A 19983-nucleotide genomic window follows, 5' to 3' on the forward strand; every position below is an offset into this window, starting at 1 on the left:
TAATACAGAGGTTGTTAGAAAGATCAGTGCACTGTTGCCCATCTTTCTTTATTAAAGTTGTCAGATGCCAACTTGTAGAGCAAGGACTTGTAAAGATCCAGGATGCAAAACCGAAACACTACCAGTTCCATGTCTATTACGAAGCAGAAGCCTTAACTAATACACTGACTGATTTGAAGCTCATTGTTATCAATCATCTTGAGAACAGTATACTGAAGACAGGATATCTTCTTTGCAATGGATTCCACTCTAGTTCTTTAACCTGTTCAAGCACCTTGAGCCCTGAGTCTCAATTGGTTCTTTTTGCCTGGGGTATAGCTGAAAGGTGGGAAAGAACAGAATGGTTCACAAGCATAAATAACTTTTAAAGGAGGCAATATAAGTAGGTTTTGCGGCAACCAAAGAACACTTTTAAAATAGCTATTTGTAGGTGAGACAGAGCAAAGCATTCATGATGAATTACCCCTCAGAGGAGAACTGAATGAATAGAGAAAATCTTGTAGTCTTTGAGTAGATGAAAGAGAGAGAAGGGAGAAGGCAGAAGGGCTTATAAAATGTGTCTCACAGAAAGCTGAAGACAAGGCAGGCCTGAAGAGATACAAGATAAATCTAAACAACAATTTAAAGATTCAACAACCATTAGAAATATAGGACAATGAGAAAGTAAGTCTAGATTAAAGTTCCCTAAGAGAATTAACAGATTTTTTTTTAAAAAACAGAAACACAACTTAAAGGGACATTCTTTAGGGACAAGAACTGGATATGGTAGTATGCATTGCAATGTCTTGAGATTAAATAACATTTCAACTGACCCTGCCAATCCATGCTATAAATTCACATTTTCTGGCAACCAAAATACTAGGGGGAAAACATATGGGAACAATCAAATGTCTGGTACTCTTTGCTGCCATGAAAAAGCAAAAGAAAATCTCACTCATTTTAGCAATTTTAAATGCTAATTTTTATTTACTGCTAAATGTGCAAAGGACATCAATACTGTGCAGGAAAATGGTTACATAAATCCAATATTAAACAACAGCACATGGGATAAATCTAAAGCAGAGCACCATGTGCCTTCAGAACTGATTAATATCATAGAACACAACTCAGATCAGACAATTCTTAAGAAACCTGAAGAGCACTCTCACTTAATATTAAGCTAGTTACCCAGAAGCAAATGCTCTTGGTTTTGTTGTTTCATTTTCTAGGAAAAAGTTGTTTTCCCAATTTTGCATGGTTTAATATTATGTGTGACATCGGAACCAAGGCAATAGTTTGTAAGATTTACTCCATTTATCAATTGGTACCATCAGCTAATACAAAGTTGACAAGCTGGCTGACAGGAAAACAGCTGAATACAATGAAATATGCTCAGATATGGGGCTAGTTGTACATTCACCTCAATGTCCTTATTCACAACCCAAAGAAATATTCCTTTATTTTAAAGTACTATTTTAAATCAAAAGGTAAAATAATCTTAAAGACAGATACAACAGTAACCACTCTAAATCACTTAAACACTAACATAAAACACTTTTTAAAAACCAAACAATAAGAAAAATGGCAGTGCAAGAACACATCATACTGCTGAATCTTACATATTCTGAGGTACACAATGAGAAGGTGAGGGAGGTGAAGCAATATAGGCAAGTGGCCCAGGACTCATAGCACCACGAATTTGAGAACCAACATATGCTGCACTGACTGGATGCCAGGGGGCAACACAGGGATAATCTGGCACAACAGGAAGGCAGGAATCAAAACCTGGCAAAGGTCGCTGCCCACAGGGATCTGACATCACTGGATAATAGAATGCTCCATGAGGGACAGATGCAGGGTCAGCATTTGGAAAAGTACCTGAAACAAAGAAAGCATACAGTACACTTCATATACAAAGATTCATTAACATCAACATAAATGGATGTTCTTACAGGTAAAAATGAAATTTAGCATTAACTCCAAGAAAGATCATAGCAATTGCAGCAGGAGCACTTTAGATATGAACATTAGTGACTAAAACAGGCTACTAAAAGATAATATGAAAATTTTCTAACTAAAAAAATTAAATATAGGAAGATGGCAGAAGAGTAGGATGCAGAGATCACCTTCCTCCCCGCAGATACATCAGAAATACATCTACACCAGTGGGAGGGAGATGTGAAGGAACAAAGGTTTCCACACACTAGGAAGCCCCTTCCGGGGTGGAGACTGCAGGTGGCGGAGGGGGAAGTTTCGGAGCCGGGGAGGAGAGCGCAGCAACAGGAGTGCGGAGGGCAAAGCGGAGAGATTTCCGCACAGAGGATCGGTGCCGACCAGCACTCACCAGCCCGAGAGGCTTGTCTGCTCACCCGCTGGGGTGGGCGGGGCTGGGAGCTGAGGCTTGGGCTTCGGTCGGAGCGCGGGAGAGGACTGGGGTTGGCGGCGTGAACACAGCCTGAAGGGGGTTAGTGCGCCACGGCTGGCCGGGAGGGAGGGAGTCCGGGGAAAAGTCTGGACCTGCCGAAGAGGCAAGAGACTTTTTCTTCCCTGTTTGTTTCCTGGTGTGTGAGGAGAGGGGATTAAGAGCGCTGCTTAAAGGAGCTCCAGAGATGGGCGCGAGCCGAGGCTATCAGCGCGGACCACAGAGACAGGCATGAGACGCTAAGGCCGCTGCTGCAGCCACCAAGAAGCCTGTGTGCGAGCACAGGTCACGATACACACCTGCCCTCCTGGGAGCCTGTGCAGCCCGCCACTGCCAGGGTCCCATGATCCAAGGACAACTCCCCCGGGAGAATGCACGGCACACCTCAGGCTGGTGCAACGTCATGCCGGTCTCTGCCGACGAAGGCTCGCCCCGCACTCCATGCCCCTCCCGCCCCCTCCCCCACCCCGGCCAGAGCAAGCCAGAGCCCCCAGATCAGCGACTCCTTTAACCCCGTCCTGTCTGAGCGAAGAACAGACGCCCTCCAGCGACCTACACGCAGAGGCGGGGCCAAATCCAAACCTGAGCCCCGGGAGCTGTGCGAACAAAGAGAAAGGGAAATCTTGCCCAGCAGCCTCAGAAGCAGCTGATTAAATCTCCACAATCAACTTGATGTACCCTGCATCTGCGGAACACCTGAATAGACAACGAATCATCCCATATTGAGGAGGTGGACGTTGAGAGCAAGATATATTATTTTGCCCCTTTTCCACATTTTTGTGAGTATGTGTATGCTTCTCTGTGAGATTTTGTCTGTAGAGCTTTCCTTTCACCATCTGTCCTACGGTTCTGTCCATCGGTTTTTTTTGTTTTGTTTTACTTTAAAAATTGTTTTCTCTTAATAATTATTTTTTATTTTAATAACTATTTTATCTTACTTTATCTTATCCTCTCTTTCTTTCTACTTTTTCTCCCTTTTATTCTGAGCCGTGTGGATGAAAGGCTCTTGGTGCTGCAGTCAGGAGTCAGTGCTGTGCCTCTGAGGTGGGAGAGCCAACTTCAGGACACTGGTCCACAAGAGACCTCCCAGCTCCACGTACTATCAAACAGCAAAAATCTCCCAGAGATCTCCATCTCAACACCAACACCCAGCTTCATTCAACGACCAGCAAGCTACAGTGCGGGACACCCTATGCCAAAAAACTAGCAACACAGGAACACAACCCCACCCATTAGCAGAGAGGCTGGCTGCCTAAAATCATAAGTCCACAGACACCCCAAAACACACCACCAGACGGGGATGTGCCACCAGAAAGACAAGCTCCAGCCTCATCCACCAGAACACAGGCACCAGTCCCCTCCACCAGGAAGCCTACACAACCCATTGAACCAACCTTAGCCACTGGGGACAGACACCAAAAACAACGGGAACTAAGAACCTGCAGCCTGCAAAAAGGAGACTCCAAACACAGTAAGATAAGCAAAATGAGAAGACAGAAAAACACACAGATGAACGAGCAAGATAAAAACCCACCAGACCTAACAAATGAAGAGGAAATAGGCAGTCTACCTGAAAAAGAATTCAGAATAATGATAGTAAAGATGATCCAAAATCTTGGAAACAGAATAGAGAAAATGCAAGAAACATTTAACAAGGACCTAGAAGAACTAAAGAGGAAACAAGCAACGAGGAACAACACAATAAATGAAATTAAAAGTACTCTAGAACGGATCAATAGCAGAATAAGTGAGGCAGAAGAACGGATAAGTGACCTGGAAGATAAAATAGTAGAAATAACTACTGCAGAGCAGAATAAAGAAAAAAGAATGAAAAGAACTGAGGACAGTCTCAGAGACCTCTGGGACAACATTAAACACACCAACATTCGGAGTACAGGGGTCCCAGAAGAAGAAGAGAAAAAGAAAGGGACTGAGAAAATATTTGAAGAGATTATAGTTGAAAACTTCCCTAATATGGGAGAGGAAATAGTTAATCAAGTCGAGGAAGCACAGAGGGTCCCACAGAGGATAAATCCAAGGAGAAACACGCCAAGACACATATTAATCAAACTGTCAAAAATTAAATACAAAGAAAACATATTAAAAGCACCAAAGGAAAAACAACAAATAACACACAAGGGAATCCCCATAAGGTTAACACCTGATCTTTCAGCAGAAACTCTGCAAGCCAGAAGGGAGTAGCAGGACATATTTAAAGTGATGAAGGAGAACAACATGCAACCAAGATTACTCTACCCAGCAAGGATCTCATTCAGATTTGATGGAGAAAGTAAAACCTTTGCAGACAAGGAAAAGCTGAGAGAGTTCAGCATCACCAAACCAGCTTTACAACAAACGCTAAAGGAACTTCTCGAGGCAAGAAACACAAGAGAAGGAAAAGACCTACAATAACAAACCCAAAACAATTAAGAAAATGGGAATAGGAACGTACATATCAATGATTACCTTAAATGTAAATGGATTAAATGCACCCACCAAAAGACACAGACTGGCTGAATGGATACAAAAACAAGACCCATATATATGCTGTCTACAAGAGACCCACTTCAGACCTAGAGACACATACAGACTGAAAGTGAGGGGATAGAAAAAGATATTCCATGCAAATGGAAATCAAAAGAAAGCTGGAGTATCAATTCTCATATCAGACAAAATAGACTTTAAAATAAAGACTATTACAAGAGACAAAGAAGGACACTACATAATGATCAAGGGATCAATCCAAGAAGATGATATAACAATTGTAAATATTTATGCACCCAACATAGGAGCACCTCAATACATAAGGCAAATACTAACAGCCATAAAAGGGGAAATCGACAGTAACACATTCATAGTAGGGGATTTTAACACCCCACTTTCACCAATGGACAGATCATCCAAAATGAAAATAAATAAGGAAACACAAGCTTTAAATGATACATTAAACAAGATGGACTTAATTGATATTTATAGGACATTCCATCCAAAACAACAGAATACACATTTTTCTCAAGTGCTCATGGAATATTCTCCAGGATAGATCATACCTTGGGTCACAAATCAAGCCTTGGTAAATTTAAGAAAACTGAAATTGTATCAAGTTTCTTTTCCGACCACAACGCTATGAGACTAGGTATCAATTACAGGAAAAGATCTGTAAAAAATACAAACACATGGAGGCTAAACAATACACTACTTAATAACGAAGTGATCACAGAAATCAAAGAGGAAATAAAAAAAATACCAAGAAACAAATGACAATGGAGACACGAAGACCCAAAACCTATGGGATGCAGCAAAAGCAGTTCTAAGAGGGAAGTTTAGAGCAATATAATCCTACCTTAGGAAACAGGAGACATCTCGAATAAACAACCTAACCTTGCACCTCAAGCAATTAGAGAAAGAAGAACAAAAAAACCCCAAAGTTAGCAGAAGGAAGGAAATCATAAATATCAGATCAGAAATAAATGAAAAAGAAATGAAGAAAATGATAGCAAACATCAATAAAACTAAAAACTGGTTCTTTGAGAAGATAAACAAAATTGATAAACCATTAGCAAGACTCATCAAGAAAAAAAGGGAGAAGACTCAAAGCAATAGAATTAGAAATTAAAAAGGAGAAGTAACAACTGACACTGCAGAAATGCAAAAGATCATGAGAGATTACTACAAGCAACTGTATGCCAATAAAATGAACAACTTCTTAGAAATGCACAACCTGCCTAGACTGAATCAGGAAGAAAAACAAAATATGAACAGACCAATCAAAAGTAATGAAATTGAAACTGTGATTAAAAATCTTGCAACAAACAAAAGCCCAGGACCAGATGGCTTCACAGGCGAACTCTATCAAACATTTAGAGACCAGCTAAAACCCATCCTTCTCAAGCTTTTCCAAAATATAGCAGAGGGAGAAACACTCCCAAACTCATTCTACGGGACCACCGTCACGTTGATACCAAAACCAGGTAAGGAATGTCACAAAGAAAGAAAACTACAGGCCAATATCACTGATGAACATAGATGCAAAAGTCCTCAACAAAATACTAGCAAACAGAATCCAACAGCACATTAAAAGGATCATACACCATGATCAAGTGGGGTTTATTCCAGGAATGCAAGGATTCTTCAATATACACAAATCAATCAACGTGATACACTATATTAACAAATTGAAGGAGAAAAACCATATGATCAACTCAATAGATGCAGAGAAAGCTTTTGACAAAATTCAACACCCCTTTACCATAAAAACCCTCTAGAAAGTAGGCATACAGGGAACTTTCCTCAACATAATAAAGGCCATATATGACAAACCCACAGCCAACATCGTCCTCAATGGTGAAAAACTGAAAGCATTTCCACTAACATCAGGAACAAGACAAGGTTGCCCACTCTCACCACTCTTATTCAACATAGTTTTGGAAGCTTTAGCCACAGCAATCAGAGAAGAAACGGAAATAAAAGGAATCCAAATCGGATTAGAAGAAGTAAAGCTTCACTGTTTGCAGATGACATGATACTATACATAGAGAATCCTAAAGATGCTACCAGAAAACTACGAGAGATAATCAATGAATTTGGTAAAGTAGCAGTATACAAAATTAACGCACAGAAATCTCTGGCATTCTTATACACTAATGATGAAAAATCTGAAAGTGAAATCAAGAAAACACTCCCATTTACCATTGCAACAAAAAGAATAAAATATCTAGGAATACACCTACCTAAGGAGACAAAAGATCTGTATGCAGAAAATTATAAGACACTGATGAAAGAAATTAAAGATAATACAAATAGATGGAGAGATATACCATGTTCTTGGATTGGAAGAATCAACATTGTGAAAATGACTCTACTACCCAAGGCAATCTACAGATTCAATGCAATCCCTATCAAACTACCACTGGCATTTTTCACAGAACTAGAACAAAAAAATTTCACAATTTGTATGGAAACACAAAAGACCCCAAATAGCCAAAGCAATCTTGAGAATGAAAAACAGAGCTGGAGGAATCAGGCTCCCTGACTTCAGACTACACTACAAACCTACAGTAATCAAGACAGTATGGTACTGGCACAAAAACAGAAACATAGAATACGGTCACCTTATCTTTGATAAAGGAGGCAGGAAGGTACAGTGGAGAAAGGACAGCCTCTTCAATAAGTGGTGCTGGGAAAACTGGACAGCTACATGTAAAAGTATGAGATTAGATCACTCCCTAACACCATACACAAAAATAAGCTCAAAATGGATTAAAGACCTAACTGTAAGGCCAGAAACTATCAAACTCTTAGAGGAAAACATAGGCAGAACACTCTATGACATAAATCACAGCAAGATCCTTTTTGACCCACCCCCTAGAGAAATGGAAATAAAAACAAAAATAAACAAATGGGACCTAATGAAACTTCAAAGCTTTTGTACAGCATAGGAAACCATAAACAAGACCAAAAGACAACCCTCAGAATGGGAGAAAATATTTGCAAATGAAGCAACTGACAAAGGATTAATCTCCAAAATTTATAAGCAGCACGTGCAGCTCAATGACAAAAAAACAAACAATCCATTCCAAAAATGGGCAGAAGACCTATACAGACATTTCTCCAAAGAAGATATACAAACTGCCAACAAACACATGAAAGAATGCCCAACATCGTGATTAGAGAAATGCAAATCAAAACTACAATGAGATATCATCTCACACCAGTCAGAATGGCCATCATCAAAAAATCTAGAAACAATAAATGCTGGAGAGGGTGTGGAGAAAAGGGAACACCCTTGCACTGCTGGTGGGAATGTGAATTGGTACAGCCACTATGGAGAACAGTATGGAGGTTCCTTAGAAAACTACAAATAGAACTACCATATGACCCAGCAATCCCACTACTGGGCATATACCCTGAGAAAACCATAATTCAAAACGAATCATGTACCAAAATGTTCATTGCAGCTCTATATACAATAGCCAGGAGATGGAAACAACCTAAGTGTCCATCATCGGATGAATGGATAAAGAAGATGTGGCACATATATACAATGGAATAGTACTCAGCCATAAAAGGAAACGAACTTGAGCTATTTGTAATGAGGTGGATAGACCTAGAGTCTGTCATACAGAGTGAAGTAAGCCAGAAAGACAAAGACAAATACCGTATGCTAACACATATATATGGAATTTAAGAAAAAAAATGTCATGAAGAACCTAGGGGTAAGACAGGAATAAAGACACAGACCTACTACAGAATGGACTTGAGGTTATGGGGAGGAGGAAGGGCAAGCTGTGACAAAGCGAGAGAGAGGCATGGACATAAATACACTACCAAACGTAAGGTAGATAGCTAGTGGGAAGCAGCCGCATAGCACAGGGAGATCAGCTCGGTGCTTTGTGACCGCCTGTAGGGGTGGGACAGGGAGGGTGGGAGGGAGGGAGACGTAAGAGGGAAGAGATATGGGAAAATATGTCTATGTATAACTGATTCACTTGGTTATACAGCAGAAACTAAGACACCACTGTAAAGCAATTATACTCCAATAAAGATGTAAAAAAAAAAAAACCTACCTAAGGAGACAAAAGACCTGTATGCAGAAAATTATAAGACACTGATGAAAGAAATTAAAGATGATACAAATAGATGGAGAGATATACCATGTTCTTGGATTGGAAGAATCAACATTGTGAAAATGACTCTACTACCCAAAGCAATCAACAGATTCAATGCAATCCCTATCAAACTACCACTGGAATTTTTCACAGAACTAGAACAAAAAATTTCACAATTTGTATGGAAAAACAAAAGACCCAGAATAGCCAAAGCAATCTTGAGAATGAAAAACAGAGCTGGAGGAATCAGGCTCCCTAACTTCAGACTATACTACAAAGCTACAGTAATCAAGACAGTATGGTATTGGCAAAAAACAGAAATATAGATCAGTGGAACAGGACAGAAAGCCCAGAGATAAACCCACGCACATATGGTCACCTTATCTTTTTTTTTTTTTGCGGTACGCGGGCCTCTCACTGTTGTGGCCTCTCCCGTTGTGGAGCAAAGGCTCCGGATGCGCAGGCTCAGTGGCCATGGCTCACGGGCCCAGCCGCTCCGCAGCATGTGGGATCTTCCCAGACCGGGGCACGAACCCATATCCCCTGCATCGGCAGGCGGACTCTCAACAACTGCGCCATCAGGGAAGCCCCAGTCACCTTATCTTTGATAAAGGAGGCAGGAATGTACAGTGTAGAAAGGACAGCCTCTTCAATAAGTGGTGCTGCTAAAACTGGACAGGTACATGTAAAAGTATGAGATTAGAAGACTCTCTAACACCGTACACAAAAATAAGGTCAAAATGGATCAAAGACCTAAATGTAAGGCCAGAAACTATCAAACTCTTTGAGGAAAACAGAGGCAGGACACTCTATGACATAAATCACAGCAAGATCCTTTTTGACCCACCTGCTAGAGAAATGGAAATAAAAACAAAAATAAACAAATGGGACCTAATGAAACTTCAAAGCTTTTGCACAGCAAAGGAAACCATAAACAAGACCAAAAGACAACCCTCAGAATGGGAGAAAATATTTGCAAATGAAGCAACTGACAAAAGATTAATCTCCAAAATATACAAGCAGCTCATGTAGCTCAATAACAAAAGAATCCAAACCAAAAATGGGCAGAAGACCTAAACAGACATTTATCCAAAGAAGATATACAGATTGCCAACAAACACATGAAAGACTGCTCAACATCATTAATCATTAAAGAAATGCAAATCAAAACTACAGTGAGGTATCATCTCACACCAGTCAGAATGGCCATCATCAAAAAATCTAGAAACAATAATTGCTGGAGAGGGTGTGCAGGAAAGGGAACCCTCTTGCACTGTTGGTGGGAATGTAAATTGATACAGCCACCATGAAGAACAGTATGGAGGTTCCTCAAAAAACTAAAAATAGAACTACAATACGACCCAGCAATCCCACTACTGGGCATATACCCTGAGAAAACCATAATTCAAAAAGAGTCATGTACCACAATGTTCATTGCAGCTCTATTTACAATAGCCAGGACATGCAAGCAACCTAAGTGTCCATCAACAGATGAATGGATAAAGAAGATGTGGCACATATATACAATGGAATATTACTCAGCCATAAAAAGAAACAAATTGAGTTATTTGTAGTGAGGTGGATGGACCTAGAGTCTGTCATACAGAGTGAAGTAAGTCAGAAAGAGAAAGACAAATACTGTACACTAACACATATATATGGAATCTAAGAAAAAAAAAAAGGTCATGAAGAACCTAGGGGTAAGACGGGAATAAAGACACAGACCTACTAGAGAATGGACTTGAGGATATGGGGAGGGGGAAGGGTAAGCTGGGACAAAGTGAGAGAGTTGCATGGCCATATATACACTACCAAACATAAGGTAGATAGCTAGTGGGAAGCAGCCGCATAGCACAGGGAGATCAGCTCGGTGCTTTGTGACCACCTAGAGGGGTAGGATAGGGAGGGCGGGAGGGAGGGAGACGCAAGAGGGAAGAGATATGGGAACATATGTATGGGAACATATGTATATGTATAACTGATTCACTTTGTTATAAAGCAGAAACTAACACACCACTGTAAAGCAATGATACTCCAATACAGATGTTAAAAAAAAGTAAAAATGAAAAATTAAATATATAAATGTATGTACAATGTGTCAAATGTATTCTACCTGGAGAGAGCTATGTTCCTGGGATGATTTAGATATCAACAGACTACACTAAGAAACGTTCTCTAGAGTCATTCTTGTCAATTCAGTTTTTATAAGAGTTCGTCACAATTACGTTTTCTAATAGTTTTGCAGTATAACACACACCATCCAAATAACCATTTTGTATTACTTTAGCAATTAAAAACTCAGGTGTTTTTACAGTCTTGTCTATACTTGAAGGCAAAACTCTGAAGACCATCCCAAAAGACCAAACTTTTAAGTGTCATCTCTTGAATGTCATGAACACGCTAGCATCATTTAAAATTTACAGCACTTTCACTACCATGCACCAGTTTCAATGGAAATAAATAGATGTTGTTCTGACCTTATTATAGTAACTATATAAATATTTTAAAAAAGGAGTCCCTCATTACTTGGGATAACTTACGTTCGTTTTGTGAAGTAAAGACTGGCACTGTCTCATGTTTACTACAATAAAAATAGTTCTATAAAAGGTACATGGAACAAAAATGTAATAAAGGTTGATACTTTCATTTTTATTACCATGGGCCACATCACACCACCACATGAAGAATAAGATTCTATAGTGCTAATATTCTAAAACTATTAATACTCTTTAAGGGAGGAGAGAAAGAAAATTCACATTCCTCACATGCACCAGAACAGTATACTTATACATATAAGGTTTCATATAGTTCTTATAACAACACTGGAAAATCATAAAATACATTATTTCCCACTTTACACAAAATCAGGCTTAGGGAGGTTAAGTAACTTAGCCAAAATCACAACCATCAAGTAGCAGTTGCTGGAATGGAAAACAGATTTGGTTAGGTTAGTCCACATCGTTTCTTCTACCTCCTGCTGATTCTAAGAAGGGCAGTCCAAAGATCCTACTCTAAATCCTTGAAAATGCCTCCCCATCTATATTATACTGTGAACTTATAGACAAAGCAACCATCCTTATGGTCTGGCACAGAGGTCTCAAACTTTTTGGTCTCAGGATCCCTTTACACTCTTAAAAATTGAGGATCCCAAATAGCTTTTGTTTATGTGGGTTCTATCTATCAATATTTACCACATTAGGAATTAATCTAAGTTAAAAATATTATCTCATGTAAAAATAAACCCATTATGTTAAACTCATTTTCCATAAAAATTTGTATTTTCCCCCCAAAAAATTGTGAGACCAGTGGCATTGTTTTACACTTGTGCAATCTCTAATGTATGGCTTAAGAGAAGACAGCTGGATTCTCATATCTGCTCCTGTATTTTATCTATTATGATACATTTAGTTTGAAATATATTAAGAAAATCTGGCTTCATACAGATATGTAGCTGGAAAAGAGAGAAGTCTTAATAATTAGGCTTTTCAGATAATTGTAGATATTCTTTGATGCTACACCACAACTAGGTAAGTGGTAATTTCTTACAGGTCAGTAGCAATGTGGACTTTTCATACTTTGTTAACATTAAAATCCATTGTTTTATCTTGCATCTTGGATAGATATTTTACTAAATCATGCACAGGTAAGATTATACATTGGTAATTGGGAAAATATTATTTCACTGAGTTATACAGATCTACCAAATGTTGACACATTTCATTATACAATGTAAAACACCACATTCATTAATAGCCCCCCACCATCTATTTTATTAGAAGAGTTAATGAAGTATTGGAAGCTGTCAAGCTCATGGTGGTAGATAAAAATTAGAATTTTGGATAACATGTATTTGAGTGCTGGAATTTTTCTCTTTGACAAAAAATACTATCCGTTGCTTTTCTCGAAGTGATAAGGCTTAGGTGTTCATTTGAGAAAATGTCTGCCGGATCCCCAAGTCTGAATAACCATAGTCTGTCTATCACTCTTTCAAGTAAAAATAGTGTTCCATGAAAAGTCAGCTAGTTTAGCTCGAAACTCAAGCTTACAACCCTTTTCTTTAAAGTTAATCACTATACGTCAGTATGCAGAGAGCTTTATGAACACTTCCTATTTTGTCATACAGAATACTAAGTACAATTATTGAAAGAATAAAAATTTAGTAAAATAAGAATGTCTTTGATCAAACACAAAATAAATAAAACTGGCATTTTTATATCATGAGTGTGAAGACACTAAGTATTAGCACAGTTTGGTGCCCCTGCCTTGATTTGTGCTTAGGTGCCAGCTATTCTACCTGCCACTGATTTTTGCACCCTTAATACAAATCTAACACAGCAAAAAGGGACAAAATCCGTGTATTATGATGAATACTTTTAGCCTCATGGATCCCTTGAAAGGGTCTCAGGGACCCCAAAAGGTTCACATACCATGCTTTAAGAAATGCTGGTCTAGTATAATATCTGAAGGCTATTATTAAATTACACACAATAAAATCCAATTGTCTTTCTTGCAGGGAATCTCATTACATACTTACCATGTGCTGATACATCTGCCTGTGTGCCATCTCGTCTCCCCACCTCACTGTATAATTGAGGAATGGTTTGATTCACCAGAGGTGACGGCTCAGTACAGACTGGATAATTCTCTACATGAAGCTGCTGCTGCTCCTGCATCTGTGGCATACAGACCATGGAGTGCCACAAGCTGTGGTGATAGCACTTGGGCAAGAAAGGGAAAAAACACTTTACTATTCCTTTTCTTAAACTAGTACCATTCTTCACTGAAAAAAAAAGTTGGGCCATGATTTCCAGGTGGGATAACAATGACTTTTGAACTAAATGATATGACATTTAGAAAATCTATTCTCTATAACAACTTTAAGATCTTTCGCAGCCTCTGTATCTCATACGTGGACCTAGGAATTATTTTAGGAAAGCACCCTAAGGAAATTAGAGATATACACAATGATCTGTATACAAAGGTGTCTGTTATAGCATTGTTTTTAAAGGCAAAAAAAATTAACGACCTAAATATTCAACAACAAGAAACTGGATGAATGAATTATGATATATCCATGATGGAATAAAATACAGGCAGTAAAAAAAATCATGGTGTCAAATATTTAAGGAAAAAGTGTTCATATTGTTTAACTTAAAAGTTTACAAAATTACATAGTATAGTCCATATTTTATAAGATAAATAAATAAGCTGTAAGGAAATATACCAAAGTATACAGTGATTATACAGGTGATTTTGGTTTTCTTTACACATTAGTATTTTCCATATGCACCATAATGGATGCTATTACTTTTAATATTAGAAAATATTAAAATATCTATTCTACAATTCCTTGTATTCCCATGATGTAAAATATAGGAGACTATATTGTACAACACGGGGAATACAGCCAATATTTTATAATAACTATAAATGGAGCATAACCTTTAAAAATTGTGAATCACTATACTGTACACCCGTAACGTATAATGTTGTACAACTATACTTAAATTTAAAACAAACAAAAATACTAAAAATAAACAAATAATAAACTGCCTCCACCTTGTTTCCACAGGTGACTATAATAAACAAACATAACTGAAGGGGCAAGCACTTTATTTTTTCAATTCTTGAAACTGCATTTAGGAAATATAGTCTCAGAGAACAAAAACCCACTCTACTACTCTTAAATTATAAATGTGTGCCAGTCAGTAAAGATAGTTTTCTGGAAATGATATGTCCAATGTTTTAGGGAAATCAGTGTCTTGGAAAATCTGAGTATTATCCAGGAGACTATCTGGTTTACTATGTCATATGCCAAATCTTAAGATGCATCATTCCTTTTCAGAAAATGTGTCATCTTATTATATCAGAAGTGTATTTCAGGGGGAAAATGATCCCTGAAAGTATAAAGTAAAAGGGCTCTTACCTGAAATCAGAGACACCTTTCAGTGATATTAAGATATCTGTCAGTACTCCCTTTCTACAACTCAGGGAAGTGGTAAAAATCAGTGTTTGGCAAATATCTATGAACACATGAGTGCTTTAAAAATAATACTGCTCTTTAAATGTCTTTGAATTAGTCGGATTACTTTTCACATAAAATGCAGAAATAGCCACAAAAATGTTTTAAGTAAACAGGATAAATAATCCATTTGTTACTTCGAGATAGAAAAACATAGTGAAGGGTTGGCATATGATGTTAAATATGGAGGCCAATATATGCTGAAGTTGTACTTCATAGGGCCCCCACTCATGACAGTTTACAACTCTTTTATAAGAGAAACTGAAGTATTGGGAGGTTAAAGTAGAAAACTGACCTGTGTCATCTTCAGAGATATAAAGACAGAAATAAATCTTTTAGGTCCCTCATAGTGTTCTTGGGTTTTAAGGTTCAAGAGTCTGATTATCAAAACGGCTTATGTTTTTAAGTTAGAGGTTTGTTTTTTTTTTTAATCAAAGCAATTTTAACAGGACTCTTACCTGCAATCCCAGATTGAAATAGTACTGCAAAACTTTAGCATCTAAAATTAAAAATTTAAATCTTAGTGACTAGATGACATAAACAATTAAAACTTACCATTTAAAAGCTCTTCTCCTTCAGTATTAAGGTAGATACAACAAATGTTGTCTTCCCACATCAACACTACCCTCAATTCTACCTTATAGTAAATGACCATTTACCTACCACTATAGCTAAGATCATTTTCTGAGCCAAGAAGGTTTAATCAACAAATACAGATTTTATTTCTATTCTTAATATTAGACAGATGTTACAGGAATACTACTCTGCAAATATTTAGAGAGACTCTAGTAAAGGCATTTTCTTGCTTGTCTCAAGACTAAAATTTTACTTTAATACAAATCTACTACAAAAGCAATCATGTTGGTCTTCAGAGCTAATACATAGTACAAACTAATGTTCTACAAATGCCAAGATTAGTGATGTCTACTAAGATAACTAGCACTGTTTGAAACAATTCACCTTGTCTTTATTTAACATGACTAACATACCACCACTAGGACTCCAAAAAGAGGAGGCAATGAGCAAGGTAACTCGAAATAAGTTATACCGTAAGGGGATAAAATTTCTTCAGACACAAAACTTTAAAGTACTTTACAAATGAACAAAATGTAGATGTATGAGAGAAGAGGGAATAGCCTTAGCATTTCAAGTATATCTCTAAATATATTTTTATTGATTGACCTGGGATTCACATATATTCTTATAAATAAGATAATGTAACTTGATTCCACTAACAAAAACTCTCAGAAAACCCCTCTTTCTTAAGTTGGAGACTCCCAATACATACAAATGTATTTACTGCCACTTTAAAAGAATGAGCTTGTATTTTGACTATTACGTGGGAATACAGTATAAAGCGTAATGCTCAAGCTAAAGAATATGAAAAGATGACAGCAGGAAGTAAATCCACAAATGGCATGGGATTCCACCCCTTGGTATTCACATACATCCACACAAAAAATCCATAGCAGTATTATTCTCAATAGCAAAAATGTGGAAACAACTCAAATGCCCATCAACTAATAGATAATAAAATATGGTATATCTATATAATGGAATGTTATTCAGCTGAAAAAAAGAATGAAATACTGACACATGTTACAACATGGATGAACCTTGAAAACATTATGCCAAATGAAAGAAGCCAGCCTACAAAAGACCACATATTGTATGACTCCATCTACATGAAATGTCCAGAACAGGCAAATCTATAGAGAATAGTAAAAAAAAAAAAAAAAAAAAAGCAGAATAATAGTTGCCAGGGTCAGAGAGAATGAGGAGTAACTGCTAATGGGTACAGGGTTTCTTTTTGGGGTGATGAAAATATTTTGGAATTAGACAGTGGTGATGGTTGTACAAATTTGTGAATATACTAAAAAGCACTGAATTATATACTTTACATGGATGACTTGCATGGTATATGAATTATATCTCAAGCTGTTAAAAAAAAGTGGCAGGTAAGGACTATAAGAACTCAAAAACATCACTTTGAAATGCAACTGGGGGGTGGGATCATGAAAATGATAGGATTTAAATAGGAAGTTAGATGGAAGAGTAGAGGGGGAGAGAATTTGAGTAGAATCACCATGACAGCAAAGGCTTAGAAGTAGAAAACCAGATGCATGGAGTTCTTGTAAAAGTAGAAGGAGATAAGGTACAGTTTTGGAAAAATGACCAGCAATTTCTTACAAAACTAAACACACACCTATCTAGGCCCATCAATTCCACTCCTAGATATTTTCCCAAGGGAAATGAAAACACATGTTCACAAAGACTTTTACAAGCATGTTCATAGCAGCTTTATCATAACTGATCCAAACTAGAATATAGTCCACGTGTCCCTCAACAGGAGAATGGACAATCAACAGGAGAATGGACAAACTGTAGAGTACCCATACGACGAAATACTCAGCAATAAAAGCAAATAGACTACTGATAATATGCAGCAACATGGAAGAATCTCAAAAAACATTACATTGAGGTTAAGAAGCCTTCCATAAAGAGTACATACTGTATGATTATATTCACATGAAATTCTAAAACAGGTAAAACTAGGGCAGAAAAATATCAGAACAGTGGTTGTCTCTGGGGGGAAGTAGAGATGGGGTAGGGAAAGACTGGGAAGGGGCATGAAGGAACTTTGTGGGATAATGATGTTTTATAACTTGATGGGGATTTGGGTTACACAGGTGCATGTACGCATCTGTCAAAACTCAGCAAGTGTACATTTAAGATTTGTTCATTTCAGGCTTCTCTGGTGGCACAGTGGTTGAGAGTCCGCCTGCCGATGCAGGGGACACGGGTTCGTGCCCCAGTCCAGGAAGATCCCACATGCCGCGGAGCGGCTGGGCCTGTGAGCCACGGCCGCTGAGCCTGCGCGTCCGGAGCCTGTGCTCCGCAACGGGAGAGGCCACAACATGAGAGGCCTGCGTACCGCAAAAAAAAAAAAAAAAGATTTGTTCATTTCATTATATGTAAACTTTACATCAAAAGAAAAAATAGGGCTTCCCTGGTGGCGCAGTGGTTGAGAGTCCGCCTGCCGATGCAGGGGACGCGAGTTCGTGCCCCGGTCCAGGAGGGTCCCACATGCCGCGGAGCGGCTGGGCCTGTGGGCCATGGCCGCTGGGCCTGCGCGTCCGGAGCCTGTGCTCCGCAGCGGGAGAGTCCACAGCAGTGAGAGGCCCGCGTACAGCAAAAAAACCCCAAAAAAACGAAAAAATAAATACCAAACTCTAGTTAATGATATGAATGTTCAAGTTTTTAATGGGGAAGAATGATGTCTACAATTTACTTTGAAATGCACCAAAAAGATGGATTAATTGATGGACAGAGAGATGGATGGAGGAAAAGATGGAGAAATGCATGCTAATGCAAGTATAGTTAACTGTTAACAACAGAATATAGGTGGTGGATATATGAATATTCATTTTAAAATTCAAATTTCATGTATGTCTAAACATTTTCAAAATAAAATGCTGGAAAATGCAAAATCAGCATTATGTGCTGAGAAGATCTTGGGCAGGGGTAGGTAGGTGAGGGGAGAGGAGTAAAGGGATCATTGTTCAATGATACATTATTAATAAAATAGAAAACCAAGGAAAAGAGTCAATGTTTTGCATGGCCTAAAGAGAAGAAAGAAGGGAGATGAAGATGAGGAATTTCACTGTAGACAGACTGAGTCTGAAATAAAAGTAAGAAAGCCAAGTGAAAATGTCTAGCAAGTAGGTAGAAGCCAAGGCCAGATAGATTTAGAAATCATCCACATAAAGTTGATAATCAAGTTTTAAGGAAGGGAAGAAGAACAGAATGGAGTTGAAGATCCTGGTGACTACCTTAGGGGCTGAAAAAACCCAAAATAGAATAGAAAAGCAGCTAGAAAAATCAAGGGAATGTTACAGGAAAAAAAAAAGGTATGAATAAGCTACAAACAACTTTCGACTACAATTCTCTTTTGAGATACACTGCTAAACTGAGGGGTAACAAAAGACTTCCAATGGAAAGCTACTCAGTTTAATTAAGGAAACAACACATGGCTGAAATCCAAGGCAGATCAGAGCCCCCCCACCCCAATTCCTCCCCCCAAAACCTTTTCCAATTCTTCAAAATTCAGTTGGAATCTTAAATATCAAGAATGCAACAATTTCATGCACTTGTGGTAGGCATTAAATAAAAGAAATGGAGAAAATTGTGTTATCAACTCCTGCTTTTCAAGAGAAATTATTGAGAGCAGATATCCAGTTGAGAATCTTCTTCAGGGCAGACATGTAGCTACCTTAGAAAAGCAGCGTGAGTCAGCTCAACCATACACTTCTTGATTATGCAGAAGATATTCTCAGCTTTCAGTTCCTTCTTTCCTTAGTCATTTACCTAGCATTATGCTCTCAAGTCAATTTCCGTTTGGTCCACCACCCTACCCTCATTGGTCAACCAAAGAGAGATATGCTCTAAAATTTAAAATTAAAAAACCAAAAAAAAAAACCAGACCTAAATAACTCTCATCCAAGTCTCAAAATCTACTTACCTTGAGGCAGATCACTGCCACATGGATCACAGGAATAAGGTGGAGGTAGTGATGGTAAGTTTGAAGTGTCTGTCACCTCAAGAGAAGAAGGAGGAGGAGGTGGTGGTGGAGGAGGTGGAGGTGGTAGAGAGGCAGCCACAGCAGGAATAGGAGCAGCCAGGTATGGATAGGATGCTGAAGCAATGACTAAAAAGGAAACAAAACAAAGTAGCAATGTACAGCTGTAACATCTTATAAGCAGTAGCTCGTCCTCTATTTCTTTTGTGTTCCCAATATGGTCAAGCAACTCTGGGTCTTATGGTTTGACTTAAAAACAAAAACTTAGGGCTTCCCAGGTGGCGCAGTGGTTGAGAGTCCGCCTGCCGATGCAGGGGACACGGGTTCGTGCCCCGTCCGGGAAGATCCCACGTGCCGCGGAGGGGCTGGGCCC

The 19983-nt window shown here is 38.5% G+C and overlaps 1 protein-coding gene across 1 annotated transcript in view; it reads right to left on the bottom strand.

The window, feature by feature from the left end:
- Positions 1-937: 937 nt before the first annotated feature.
- The window catches only part of ALG13 (ALG13 UDP-N-acetylglucosaminyltransferase subunit), a 74340-nt gene continuing 55294 nt past the window's right edge, over positions 938-19983 (bottom strand). Inside the window, 4 exon segments of the mRNA XM_060292005.1 lie at positions 938-1857; positions 13544-13727; positions 15490-15530; positions 19554-19739. Of these exon segments, the coding sequence (XP_060147988.1) occupies positions 1595-1857; positions 13544-13727; positions 15490-15530; positions 19554-19739 (674 nt within the window). The 3' untranslated portion in view covers positions 938-1594.

The sequence above is a fragment of the Globicephala melas genome, chromosome X (assembly GCF_963455315.2).
Source record: "Globicephala melas chromosome X, mGloMel1.2, whole genome shotgun sequence".
Lineage (NCBI taxonomy): Eukaryota > Metazoa > Chordata > Mammalia > Artiodactyla > Delphinidae > Globicephala > Globicephala melas.